Raw genomic sequence first — 14,262 nt, forward strand, 5'->3', positions numbered from 1 at the left:
GGCACCTCAGTACCTCCAGGCTCTGATCAGGCCCTACACCCAAACAAGGGCACTGCGTTCATCCACCTCTGACCTGCTCGCCTCCCTACCACTGAGGAAGTACAGCTCCCGCTCAGCCCAGTCAAAACTGTTCGCTGCTCTGGCCCCCCCAATGGTGGAACAAACTCCCTCACGACGCCAGGACAGCGGAGTCAATCACCACCTTCCGGAGACACCTGAAACCCCACCTCTTCAAGGAATACCTAGGATAGGATAAGTATTCCCTCTCCCCCCCCCCTTTAAGATTTAGATGCACTATTGTAAAGTGACTGTTCCACTGGATGTCATAAGGTGAATGCACCAATTTGTAAGTCGCTCTGGATAAGAGCGTCTGCTAAATGACTTAAATGTAAATGTTAAATGTACAGATTTGTTTTTACCTTGTCAGCTCGGGATTCGACCTTGCAACCGTTCGGTTACTAGTCAAAGGCAAAAAGTGGCAACTTTGAAGAATCTCAAATGTTTAACACATTTTTGGTTACTACATGATTCCATATGTGTTATTTCATAATTTTGATGTATTAACTATTATTCTACGATGTAGAAAATAGTCAAATAAAGAAAAACTCTTGAATGAGTAGGTGTGTCCAAACTTTTGACTGGTACTGTAGGTCATTTCCATCATGTCCAGATGATCATATCCAGATGGGCAATAAAAATACATTTCATTTCTGGACACAGACTTCTTCAACTGCGGTTCATGAAATCGTATTTTATTCAAGTAGTTTATAAAGTACAGAGGGGGGAGGGGGTCCATGGGCACGTCTGTCGCAGGGCTATTGTGTAACTTCAGAACGACGATTTTTGGTTTCGTTGATGGACTAGCTAGCATGAGCTGCTGGGCTAGCCAGCTGCTTAGCATAGTGTAGTGTGTCATTGATTTAGCTATAGTCAATTCATTAAAAGCTTGCTCGATCACCAAGTAAGGTGTATTGTAGCTAAATGACACCACGTAGACATCGATAGCATGCAACAAAAGGTAATTTTATATCTGCTAGCCAGCATGAAAGCTATAACGTTAGCTAGTTCGCTAGCTAGCATGCCCGGCTAAATGTTCAGTTGAACTTCATGTTATGAGAGGAATGCATATATTTCGATCAATCGCTTAGCTCTGATTTATTCCTAGAAACTAACTTAGCTATTGCCAAAAGCATGTTGACTTTCTGATTTTATTAGTCATATCTTCAGATCCTTTGTTAAATCTGCTATCAGCAGAATAGTACCTTGTTGAACTACAAAAGCGCTCCATCTTTGTCAAATTTAGATTGCAATGAAACCGTAGTGCCACGCTATAACATTACCCCGTTGTGTGCTCCTTTCCTCTTTTCAGCCTTAAAACGGTGCCTGAAATCTGATGGTCCAAAATGCCTCAAAAACTTAAGTTACACAGGAGTAGTCACTATATTGAGCTGGGGAGTTACCAGTACTGGCCAGTTCTGGTGCCTCGGGGAATCCGCTTGTACACATTTGAACAGATCCCGTTATTCTTGAAAGAAAACCCATATATTACAGATGGATACAGAGCACACTTGACGTCAAAACTATGTTTAAAAAGGTATGTAAAATCAAGAGAATAAGCCTAGTTGTTGTAGCTTCAGTTGTAGTAATATATAGATAGTTGTGTAGCCTGGTCCCGGATCTATACTGTCTTGCCAACTCCTGGTCACACCAAACAAAATTACCATAGCAGTTGGCAAAACAGCACAAACAGATCTGGAACCAGGCTAGTTGTTGTGTATTGTTTTCCACCCCTCTAGCATCTTTGTGCTGTCCAATGAAACAGTCAACATATGGACTCATCTGTTGGGCTTCCTCCTGTTCTTCCTACTGGGGGTGAATGACATGTCTACAGTCCTGCCGGCTTCAGGTGCCAACAGAGAAGACTATGTCATCTACTGCATAGGACTTTTCTGCTTTCAGGTGTGTGTGTGTGTGTGTGTGTGTGTGTGTGTGTGTGTGTGTGTGTGTGTGTGTGTGTGTGTGTGTGTGTGTGTGTGTGTGTGTGTGTGTGTGTGTGTGTGTGTGTGTGTGTGTGTGTGTGTGTGTGTGTGTGTGTGCGCGTGTGACAGAGGTCACAGCGATCTGTCTTATGTCCATGAAAATCTTCATCTACTTTGCTTTTGTGCCTACACACCTGTAATGTTCCATTCTGCAGCTCTGCATTTAGTACTGTTGTAGTATTGCTACCTGTTGTTTTTCTAGGTGTGTATGCTGTGTTCAGTGGGGTATCACCTCTTTTCCTGCCACCGCTCAGAGAAGACGTGTCACCGCTGGTTGGCGCTGGACTATGCTGGAATCTCTGTGGGAATCCTGGGCTGTTACATTCCAGGGGTCTTCTATGCCTTCTACTGCAACATTGTATGTTGGACAATATAATAGCCATTTCAGCCCATTGTTTTTATTTCACCCATACTGGTATATATATATATTTTTTTTTCGCCCATAAAATATATAAATATATAGCCTTGTGAAACCAGACTGATCTGTCTGGTTTAACAAGGCTAATAAAGATAACATGTTAAACTTACTGTGAAGATATACCTACATAAACTGTCTCTAAAATGTAATCCCTTCTCCTGCTCTGCTCTTTATTCTTGTTTTCCAACTCCCCCAGTTCTGGAGACAGGTGTACTTGGTGATTGTTCTAGCGTTGATATTGGCCATATTCTCGGCTCAGATCCACCCTCACTACCTCTCTAAGGAGTGGCAACACCTGCGGACCGTCATCTTCTGCTCTGTGGCTGGCTACGGGGTCATCCCAGCTGTCCACTGGGTCTGGCTCAATGGAGGCTTCAGCTCCGCTGTCGTCCAGGTGAAACTGCAGAATTGTTATACAATTATTACAAAGATGAAATGCATAAAGATTTATAAATACAAATATTACAATGGCAGAAAATATTCTGCACAGGAGTGAAGTATTATCTTACCGTATTGTTACCATCTGTTCTCTCTGTCTGCAGTTGTTCCTCCCTCGTGTGATTGTGATGTATTTGATAGCTGGAGCTGCGTTCCTCTTTTACATCTCTAAAATCCCAGAACGCTGCTTCCCAGGTGAGCCTTCATGCTTGACACATCTATTCCACACTATTACAAATGACCTTGTATAGCAAATAACCACTCATGTGATTAAGATGAGTAATTGTGCACCTTGCTTTCCCAGGTGAGCTTCATGCTTTTGACCCATTTATAAGATATGTATAACATAATACTCTTTCCATTTGTTACTGTACACTGAGTGTACAAGATATTAGCAACACCTGCTCTTTCCATGACAGAATGACCAGGTGAAAGCTGTGATCCCTTGAATGGGGTATGGTAGTAGGTGCCAGGTGCACCGGTTTGAGTGTTTCAAGAACTGCAAAGCTGCTGGGTTTTTCACGCTCAACAGTTTCCCGTTTGTATCAAGAACGGTCCACCACCCAAAGGACATCCAGCTAACTTGACACAACTACGGGAAACATTGGAGTCAACATGGGCCAGCATCACTGTGGAACGCTTTCGACACCTTGTAGAATCCATGCCGTTCTGAATGCAGAATGGGGTGAAACACAATATTAGGGTGTTCCTAATGTTTTGCACAATGTATATTTCAGTCACCTTTTTTTTGCAAACTTTTGATTGGCCAAATAGCCTCTGTGTTCCATTTCCTTATTCCAAGCTCAAAAAACTTTGAACACTTCATATTTGAAGTGACCTTTTGATGACCTTGTGATGCCCTTTGACCTCCACAGGTCAGCTGAACTATCTGGGTGCCAGCCACCAGGTGTGGCATGTCCTGGTAGTGTTTATGTTCTACTGGTGGCACCAGACTGCTGTGTATATAATGAACTTCAGACACAACCAGCCATGCCCTCCTCTCTACACCAATAGTGGCTAGCTGGAGCCACACAGACTTGCATCCAGCCACCAAGCAAACACAGCCTGTACTGTAGCCACTCAATGCAATCAAACCAGACTACAGACCTCCTATATAAGCCTATTCTACAGATGCCCAGTCAAGACCTATTTCCAAGAATACCCATGACAGTACTGTTAAACCTTGTAGAAAGCTTGAAACCATCTCTGGTTTTAAGGTTTGCGATTGGTGGTATGCAATCGTATCTGCTTTCTGCTGAGACTTCTGTAAGGCCAGGTTATAAGAGATGGAAAGACAGGTCAATCATAGCCTGGTCCCAGGTCTGGGAAGCAAGATGGCACAAACAGATCTGGGACCAGGCAGGGTAAGTCACTAGACACACTGTACACAATACATATACCACTACAGCTGAACATTTTCTGTGATTTTCCGATTATCTTTTCATATTCAAGATTTTTTTAACCTGATGTGTATCTATTAATTTGCATGTAAGCTACTGTTTGAATGTTACATGCTGTGAAATGCTTCTCTGCTGCCTTGAGCAAATGGGACCTTCCAAAAGGGTTATGTGCAATCTACCTACCTACTATCCTATGGGAATGGAACAACAACAAAAACATTATTTTTGCTTGAGTAGTTTTATCTGTATTGATCAATACTTGAATTGTTTGTGTGTTGTATTATTGCCTCTGGCACAAACTTCATTGGGTTCTATGGGGGGGTTGAGTAGTTATCTTACTGTTTTTCATTAATGGTGGGGTTGAGTAGTTATCTTACTGTATTTCATTAATGGTGGGGCTGAGTAGTTATCTTACTGTATTTCATTAACGGTGGGGCTGAGTAGTTATCTTACTGTATTTCATTAACGGTGGGGTTGAGTAGTTATCTTACTGTATTTCATTAACGGTGGGGCTGAGTAGTTATCTTACTGTATTTAATTAATGGTGGGTTACTTTTAGTATTAGTGGTCAACTGACCTCCTTCCTCTCACAACCCACTTGAATCTAAGGGCTGATTCAAGAACTGTTTAGAGAAATGTAACCAACTAAACATAAACCCAATAAAATAGATTGGGATTAAATTCCCCTCGCCTTAATTTGTTAGTGTCCCTGTGTCACTCACGGGTGTGAACAACTGCATAAGAACAAAAGTCCTAATGGCCAGTATTATCGATTGTATATTAAACACCACAAAAGTGTAGTACACTTGAATTCAGGTTAGGTCAAATTACTACCCAGTCTCTCTCTATGCAACAATATACTGTACATCTCCTGCCATTTTAATCCAGTTCCCAGTCATTTAATTAAAGGAAATGTATCCAGCAATGCAATGACATTTTGGTCACACATTTTTAGATTGTCTCCAGCTGACATACTTAGCCTCTAGTCAGATAAGGATGCTCTGTCAGAGTCGTGTGTATAGGTGGCAGGGAAGTCGTGACATGCTCAGAACATATCACAGCCTGTAATGACTGGAAATGTAGCAGACTGTTTGCCTTGTAAATTCACTTTTGTTTTTAAGTATGACTTTCATTATTTACTGTGTAATTACTGTATTATTTTACCTGTCTGTCTTGTTTGTTACGTTGTTCAACATTTGTTTTTAATTTATTTTGGCATGGTTGATGGACCTTTAGTCAGTGCCATTATTCAAAAGTAAAGGGGCACATTATTTTAATTATCTGTTATATGACATGTTTCTCTTTGATTACTATCAATAAATAAAGACTGCCTCAAGAAATATCATTGTTGAAGTTATGTAATGAGAATATTCAATTCATTTGCAATGACATTTACTTTTACTTGTAGCTACAGTTTTCAGAAAGTGCCTTCGTCCTCAAAGTTGACTATATCCTCGTTTTCTCCTTGCAAACAAACGTCTTCCAGAACATAGGCTAATTTTGGCATATGAGAATTATATTTTCTCTAAACTCATTCTACAATATAACCTCCCAGTTTAAATTGAGGGATTATAATCTACAGCCATTGTTCTTTTCTTGCAGCCACTAATTATAATTTTGTAAGGGTTTGAGTTGTCAGATACTCCCAACCTGGATTACAAATCTCCAGATTACAGCCTTGCTGTCACGACTTCCGCCGGAGTCGGCCCCTCCTTGTTCGAGCGGCGTTCGGTGGTCGACGTCACCGGCCGTCTAGCCATCACCGATCCATTTTCCATTTGTTTTGTCTTTGTTTTTTACACACCTGGTTTAAATTCCCCCATTTACATGTTCATTATTTAACCCTCTGGTTTCCCCCATGTTTGTGTGCATGTTTGTTTTATTGTAAGGCTGTATCTGACAGCTGGTATATTTGTTGCTGGGTTTTGTTATTTACAGCCGTTTATTTCGTGGTACCGGTATTTTTCCAGCACCATAGTATTGTGTTTATACTGGTGTTTTCTTGAATGAAATACCTTGTCCACGCAACTCAGCTCTCCTGCGCCTGACTCCTTTCACCAGTTACCCACAGCCTTGACAGAAACACGCACCCCTTCGGAATGGAGTCAGCAGGAGCAGGTTCCCCTGCAGTAGGGGTTGAGGAGCGGGTCCAGCAGCACGCTGCCATGCTGCAGCATCTCGGCAGCGCCATGGATCGCGTTCTACAAACCATGGTACGCTGGGAGAGAAGAGGAGTCCCTCCAGCGTCTCCACCAGCACCACCAGTCTCACCATCACTCTCCCCTCCTTCACCCGGACCCAGTGGGATTCGGCTAACCCTCCCGAGGGAGTATGATGGAACGGCGGCAGGTTGTCAGGGGTTCTTGCTCCAGCTAGAGTTCTACCTGGCAACCGTCCACCCAGCTCCTTCGGGCCGAGAGAGCGTGGCCACCCTCGTCTCCTGCCTCTCAAGGAAAGCCCTGGAGTGGGCCAACGCCGTATGGGGGGGAAGACGAAGCGGTGTTGGACCACTTTGAGGATTTCACCCGCTGCTTCCGAGCAGTCTTTGACCATCCGCCTGAGGGTAGAGCGGCGGGGGAACGTCTCGTCCACCTGAGGCAGGGGACGAGGAGCGCATCGGAGTTCACGTTGGAATTCCGGACCCTGGCCGCAGGAGCGGGATGGAAAGACAGGGCCCTGATCGATCACTACCGGAGCAGTCTGCGCGAGGACGCCCGTCGGGAGTTGGCCTGCAGGGACACCACTCTCCCAATCGACCAGCTGGTGGACCTGTCCATCCGGCTGGATAACCTGTCTGCTACCCGCGGACGTCCAGATCGGGGTCTGTCGGTTCCATCCCCCAGCACCACTGCTCCAACGTTCCATGCACCATCTGTGGCCGCAGAGGGCACACTGCCGGTTGGTGCTGGGGAGGTTCCTCTGGGAGTCGAGGCAGCAGGCACTCTCGTGCAGGCACTCTCGTGTCACCCCAGGTGAGTCAGCACCAGGCTCACCCAGAGCCCCCTGTTGCTCACATGTTTTTGTTAATTAATCGCCACCGTGCGCATCCCCTCTGAATATGCCGATTTGGCTCTCGCCTTCTGTAAAAAGGCGACTCAATTACCACTCTATCGACGGGGGGATTGTGTGATAAATCTTCTGGTAGATGCAGCACTTCCTAGGAGTTACGTGTATCCTCTGTCGCAAGAAGAGACAGCGGCTCTGGAAACATATGTCTCCGAATCTCTGGGACAGGGATACATTCGGCCCTCCACTTCACCTGCCTCCTCGAGTTTCTTGTTTGTGAAGAAGGATGGAGGTCTGCGCCCGTGTATTGACTATCGAGGCATCAACCAAATCACTGTGAGGTACAGTTACCTGTACAGTACAGTTTCAGTTGCCTCTCATAGCCAGTGCGATCAAGTCAATGCACTGGGCGCGGTTCCTCACAAAATTGGATCTCAGGAGCGCTTACAACCTGGTGCGTATCCGGGAGGGGGACAAGTGGAAGACGGCATTTAGTACCACCTCATGGCACTATGAGTACCTCGTCATGCCGTACATGTTGATGAATGCTCCATCAGTCTTCCAGGCCTTTGTAGACGAGAGTTTCCGGGACCTGCACGGGCAGGGTGTAGTAGTGTATATCGACGACATTCTGATATACTCCGCTACACGCGCCGAGCATGTGTCCCTGGTGTGCAGGGTGCTTGGTCGAGTATGACATATACGTCAAGGCTGAGTAATGCCTGTTTGTTAAACAGTCCGTCTCCTTCTTAAGGTACCGCATTTCCACTTCAGGGGTGGAGATGGAGAGTGACCGCATTTCAGCCGTGCGTAATTGGCCGACTCCCACCATGGTAAAGGAAGTGCAGCAGTTTCTAGGGTTTGCCAACTACTACCGGAGGTTTATCTGGGGCTTTGGTCAGGTAGCGGCTCCCATTACCTCACTGCTGAAGGGGGGACCTGTGCGTTTGCAGTGGTCAGTTGAGGGCTCTGTTTACCTCAGCTCCCGTGCTGGCTCATCCGGATCCCTCTTTGGCATTCATAGTGGAGGTGGACACATCCGAGGCTGGGAAAGGAGCCGTGCTCTCTCAGCGCTCAGGTACGCCACCGAAGCTCTGCCCCTGTGCCTTCTATTCGAAGAAGCTCAGCCCGGCGGAATGAAACTATGACGTGGGGGACCCTTTTCTCATCTGGATGGACCACCTCAATCTGGAGTACATCCGGGCGGCGAGGAGACTGAACCCTCGCCAGGCAAGTTGGGCCATGTTCTTTACCCGTTTTGTTTTCACCCTGTCCTAGAGACCAGGTTCCCAGAACGCGAAGGCAGACGCACTGTCCCGGATGTAGCGCTGTCCCACAGAGCAGTGGTCCATGGATCACACTCCCATACTCCCGGCCTCTTGCCTGGTGGTACTGGCAGTGTGGGAGCTGGACGCAGACATCGAGAGGGCGTTACGTACAGAGCCCACTCCCCCCAGTGTCCAGTTGGGCGTCTGTACGTTCCGTTTGCTGTCCTCGACCGCTTGATCTATTGGGCCCACACGTCACCCTCCTCTGGTCATCCGGGCATCGGTCGGACAGTGCACTTTTTTAGTGGGAAGTACTGGTGGTCCACCTTGGCTAAGGATGTGAGAGTTTATGTTCCTCCTCCTCGGTGTGTGCCCAGTGCAAGGCCTTTAGGCACCTGCCCAGAGGGAAGTTACAAGCTTTACCCATTCCTCAACGGCCGTGGTCGTACCTGTCGGTGGACTTCCTGCCGGATCTGGCTCCCTCACAGGGTAACACCACGATCCTGGTCATTGTGGATCGATTTTCTAAGTCCTGCTGTCTCCTCCCTTTGCCTGGTCTCCCTACGGCCCTACAGACTGCGGAGGCCCTGTTCACACACACTACGGGGTGCCTGAGGACATAGTATCTGATCGAGGTCCCCAGTTCACGCCAAGGGTCTGGAGGGCGTTCATGGAATGTCTGGGGGTCTCAGTCAGCCTTACCTCAGGTTTTCACCCCGAGAGCAACGGGCAAGTGGAGAGAGTAAATCAGGAAGTGGGTAGGTTTCTGCGGTCTTATTTCCAGGACCGGCCGGGGGAGTGGGCAGCATTCATACCCTGGGCAGAGATGGCCCCGAACTCACTCCGACCACTCCTCTACCAACCTCTCCCCTTTCCAGTGCGTACTGGGGTACCAGCCGGCTCTGGCGCTGTGGCATCAGAGCCAGATCGAAGCTCTTGCGGTGGACGAATGGTTGAAGCGCATGGAGGAGACGTGGGACGCCGCTCATGTGCACCTTCAGTGGGCCGTGAGGCATCAGAAAGCCAGCGTAGAACGCCACCGCTGTGCCGGGGGACCGGGTTTGACTCTCGATCTGAAACCTGCCCTTCCGCCTGCCCTGCCGGAAGCTGGTTCCGCGGTTTGTGGGGCCATTCAAAGTCCTGAGGAGAGTGAACGAGGTCTGTTACAGTTTACAGCTTCCCCCAGATTACCTTATTAACTCCTCGCTCCATGTGTCTCTCCTCAGGCAGGAGGTTCCTCCGCCCCCTCTGGACATCGAGGGGGCCCCGGCGTATGCAGTCAGATCTACACTGGTCACGAGGCGTCGGGCGAGGGGCCTTCAGTGCCTCGTGGAGCAAAGAGAAAGTTAGACGCACAGATATCATATCGTCCAAAAGATGCTAACTTCCCCTGTTATTGTAATGGTGAGAGGTTCGCATGTCTCAGGGGTATGATATTTGTGTGTCCAACTTTCTCACTCATTATTCACGATTCATTCAGAACTATCCGTAATTATGGGAGAAACTCTCAGGTTCAAGTCCAGGCTTTGGCTGGGACACTCAAGGACATCCCAGAAATGTTCCATACTCACAAAATTACAATTTCTCACAAATATGCCCAAATTTGTTTAGTGGGCATTTAGGCTTTGCCAAGATAATCCATCCACCTGACAGGCATATTAAGAAGCTGATTAAACAGCATGATCATTACACAGGTACACCTTGCCCTGGGGCAATAAAATATCACAAAAAAATTGGAAGTTTTGTGCCACAGATGTTTAAGATTGAGGGAGCGTGCAATTGGCATGCTGAATGCAGTAATATCCACCAGAGCTTTTGCCAGATAATTTAATTAATTTCTCTACCATAAGCCGTTTTAGAGAGTTTGGCAGTACATCGAACCGGGCCTCACAAACACAGACCACGTGTATCGTGTCGTGTGGGCGAGTGGTTCGCTGATGTTAATGTTGTAAACAGTGCCCCATGGTGGCGGTGGGGTTACGGCATAAGCTACGGACAATGAACACGCATTTTATCGATGGCAATTTGAATACAGAGAGATACCATGATGAGATCCTGAGGCCCATTGTCGTCCGCCGCCATCACCGTGTTTCAGCATGATAATGCACAGCCCCATGTCACAATGATCTGTACACAATTCCTGGAAGCAGAAAATGTCCCAGTTCTTCCATGGCCTGTATACTCTCCAGAGATGTCACCCATTGAGGATGTCACCCATGTAAATGTAAATGTAAATGTTTGGGATCCTCTGGATTGACGTGTACATCAGCGTGTTCCTCTTCCCGCCAATATCCAGCAACTTCACACAGCCATTGAAGAGGAGTGGGACAACATTCCACAGGCCACAATCAACAGCCTGATCAACTCTATGCAAAGTCACTTTAACTATACATTCATGTACATACTACCTCAATTGGGCCGACCAACCAGTGCTCCCGCACATTGGCTAACCGGGCTATCTGCATTGTGTCCCGCCACCCACCACCCACCAACCCCTCTTTTACACTACTGCTACTCTCTGTTCATCATATATGTATAGTACCTTTAACCATATCTACATGTACATACTACCTCAATTTGCCTGACTAACCGGTGTCTGTATGTAGCCTCGCTACTGTATATAGCCTGTCTTTTTACTGTTGTTTTATTTCTTTACTTACCTATTGTTCACCTAACACCTTTTGTGCACTATTGGTTAGAGCCTGTAAGTAAGCATTTCACTGTAAGGTTGACACCTGTTGTATTCGGCGCACATGACAAATAAACTTTGATTTGAGATGTGTTCCGCTGCATGAGACAAATGGTGGTCACACCAAATACTGACTGGTTCGCTGATCCAGGCCCCTACCTTTTTGTAAAGGTATCTGTGACCAACAGATGCATATCTGTATTCCCAGATCATGTGAAATTCATAGATTAGGGCATTAATGAATTTATTTAAATTGACTGATTTCCTTGAAATGTGAAATTGTTGCATGTTGCGTTTAGATTGTTGTTTATTATACAATAGAAGTGACTCCAAAAGAACACAATACATCATTTACCTTCATTTCTATTGGCCACAAAATCTGAAACACAGCCAAAACAAACAGCACAAGTTTGTAGAATCACAAGCCTGATGTAATCATTGCGACCTAGGAATATGGGACCAAAACTTTTGACTACTTTAATACACAAGGGAATTTGTCCACTAAAATGGGGGGACTGTATACAAAAAGTGCTGTAATTTCTAAACATTTCACCTGATATGGATGAATTTCCCTCAAATTAAAGCTGACAGTCTGCACCATCATTTCAAATCCAAAGGTCTGGAGTACAGAGCCAAAACCCCCAAAAAATGTACTTTCCCAAAATGTTTGGAGCTCACTGTATATATATGTATATTCCAGTCTCTCACATTGCTTGTTCTGATATTTTTTATTTTATTTTTTGCATTATGTGTGTATTGTTTTTTTGTTGTTCTAGGTATTACTGCACTGTTGAAGCTGAAAACACAAGCATTTAGCTAGGTATTACTGCACCGTTGAAGTTAGAAACACAAGCATTTAGCTAGGTATTACTGCACTGTTGACGCTAGAAACACAAGCATTTAGCTAGGTATTACTGCACTGTTGAAGCTAGAAACACAAGCATTTAGCTAGGTATTACTGCACTGTTGAAGCTGGAAACAAGCATTTCCCTGCACCTGCGCTAACATCTGCAAAGGGTGCTTCTAAAGCGGCTGGATGTTCTTTACCATTCGGCCATCAGATTTCCCACTAATGCTCATTATAGGACACATCACTGCACTCTATACTCCTCTGTATATGGTCATCTCTGTATACCCGGGCAAGACCCGCTGGTTGATGCTTATTTATATAACCCTCGTAAACCTCCCTCCCCCTATCTGAGATATCTATTGTAGCCCTCATCCTCCACATATGTAACAGTATACCTTCCATCCATCCCCTCACCGGGCTCGAACCAGGGACCCTCTACACACAGACAATAGTCACCCACGAAGCATCGTTACCCATCGCGCCACAAAAGCGCAAGGGGAACCACTACTTCAAGGTCTCAGAGTGAGTGATGTGACCGATTGAAACACTATTAGTGCGCACCACCACTAGCTAGCTAGTCATTTCACATCGGTTACACATACAACACCCATTCTTCCAGTCACATTCTGTTAAAGGTCCCCAAAGCACACACATCCCTGGGTTGATCCTCTTTTCAGTTCGCTGCAACTAGCAACTGGAACGAACTGCAAGAAAACATTCAAACTGGACAGTTTAATCTCCATCTCTCTACATTCAAAGACCCAATCATGGACACTCACTGACTGTGGCTGCGCAATGTGTTGTTGTTTTTTAACCATTTTGTCCTTCGTGCTGTTGTCTGTGCCTACAGTGCATTCCGAAAATATTCAGTACTTTGTTGAAGCACCTTTGTCAGCGATTACAGCCTAGAGTCTTCTTGGGTATGACGCTACAAGTTTGGCACACCTGTATTTGGAGAGTTTCTCCCATTCTTCTCTGTAGATCATCTTAAGTTCTGTCAGGTTGGATGGAGAGCGTCGCTGCACAGCTATTTTCAGGTCTCCAGAGATGTTCGATCAGGTTCAAGTCCGGGCTTTGGCTGGGACACTCAAGGACATTCAGTGACTTGGCCTGAAACCACACCTGCGTTGTCCTGTTGGAAGGTGAACTGTTGTCCCAGTCTGAGGTCCTGAGCGCTTTGGAGCAGGTTTTCATCAAGGATCTCTCTGTACTTTGCTCCTTTCATCTTTCCCTCGATCTTGACTAGTCTCCCAGTCCCTAACGCAGAAAAACATCCCCACAGCATGATGCTGGTATTCAGGCCAAAGAGTTCAATCTTGGTTTCATCAGACTACAGAATCTTGTTTCTGATGGTCTGAGAGTCCTTTAGGTGTTTTTTGGCAAGCAGGCTTTTACCCCCCCCCCCCCCCCCATTGCTCAGTGTGTCTGGGCAACCGGCAACCGGCTCATGATCAATGGAAACAGGATGCACCTGAGCTCAGTTTCGAGTCTCATAGCAAGGGTCTGAATACTTAAGTAAATAAGGTATCAGATTTAAAAACAAAAAATTTTGCAAAAATGTCTAAAAACCTGTTTTCGCTTTGTCATTGTTAGGTAGTGTTTGTAGATTGATGGGGATTTTTATTTATGTAATCTATTTTAGAATAAGGCTGTAACTTTGGTCTGCATCTCAGTGCAAGTGCCTTAGACCACTGCGCCACTCGGGAGCCCAGTTACAGCCTACAGTCCCGTCCCTGGTTCGATTCCAGGCTGTATCACATCCGGCCATGATTGGGAGTCCCATAGGGTGTGCACAATTTGCCCATCGTTGTCCAGGGTAGGTTGCCATAAAGGTTAAATACCTTTTTGGGGAAAAGTCAAAGGGTCTGAACACTTTCCGAATGCACTGTAACAATGTTTGTGCCATCTTTGTACTGCTACCATGTTGTGCTGCTGCCATGTTGTCACACTGTGTTACTACCATCTTGAGTTGTTGTCATGTTGTGTCGTTGTCTTAGGTCTCTGTTTTATAGTGTTGTAGTGATGTGTGTTTTGTCCTACATTTCATTTTTTTATAGCAGCCCCCATCCCACAGGAGGCCTTTTGCTATGCAGTCATTGTAAATAAGCATTTGTTCGTAATTGACTCGCCTGGTTAATTAAATAAAACAATTTA

At 45.9% G+C, this 14,262-nt stretch overlaps 1 protein-coding gene across 2 annotated transcripts; it reads left to right on the forward strand.

Annotated features, from left to right (window-relative positions):
- The first annotated feature begins 697 nt into the window (after window positions 1-697).
- LOC123999263 (progestin and adipoQ receptor family member 3-like) lies at window positions 698-5,627 on the forward strand. 2 transcript variants are annotated; one of them, XM_046304850.1, is made up of 7 exons: window positions 698-1,018; window positions 1,370-1,594; window positions 1,797-1,959; window positions 2,242-2,397; window positions 2,654-2,851; window positions 3,000-3,090; window positions 3,771-5,627. In XM_046304850.1, the coding sequence occupies exons 2-7, from the start codon at window positions 1,404-1,406 to the stop codon at window positions 3,914-3,916; spliced, it is 945 nt and encodes a 314-aa protein (XP_046160806.1). In that variant the 5' UTR covers window positions 698-1,018; window positions 1,370-1,403; the 3' UTR covers window positions 3,917-5,627. The 2 variants fall into 2 exon arrangements, with proteins under 2 accessions (XP_046160806.1, XP_046160807.1); XM_046304851.1 differs by lacking the exon at window positions 3,771-5,627 and adding an exon at window positions 3,315-3,354.
- Window positions 5,628-14,262: the final 8,635 nt, after the last annotated feature.

The sequence above is a fragment of the Oncorhynchus gorbuscha genome, linkage group LG16 (assembly GCF_021184085.1).
Source record: "Oncorhynchus gorbuscha isolate QuinsamMale2020 ecotype Even-year linkage group LG16, OgorEven_v1.0, whole genome shotgun sequence".
In the NCBI taxonomy this organism is placed as follows: domain Eukaryota; kingdom Metazoa; phylum Chordata; class Actinopteri; order Salmoniformes; family Salmonidae; genus Oncorhynchus; species Oncorhynchus gorbuscha.

Coding starts and splice junctions, on each gene's coding strand:
- LOC123999263 (XM_046304850.1), top strand. CDS start 1,404: ATGCCTCAAAAACTTAAGTTACACAGGAGTAGTCACTATATTGAGCTG. Junction 1,960..2,241: donor TAGGACTTTTCTGCTTTCAG/GTGTGTGTGTGT, acceptor TTGTTTTTCTAG/GTGTGTATGCTGTGTTCAGT. Junction 2,398..2,653: donor ATGCCTTCTACTGCAACATT/GTATGTTGGACA, acceptor CAACTCCCCCAG/TTCTGGAGACAGGTGTACTT.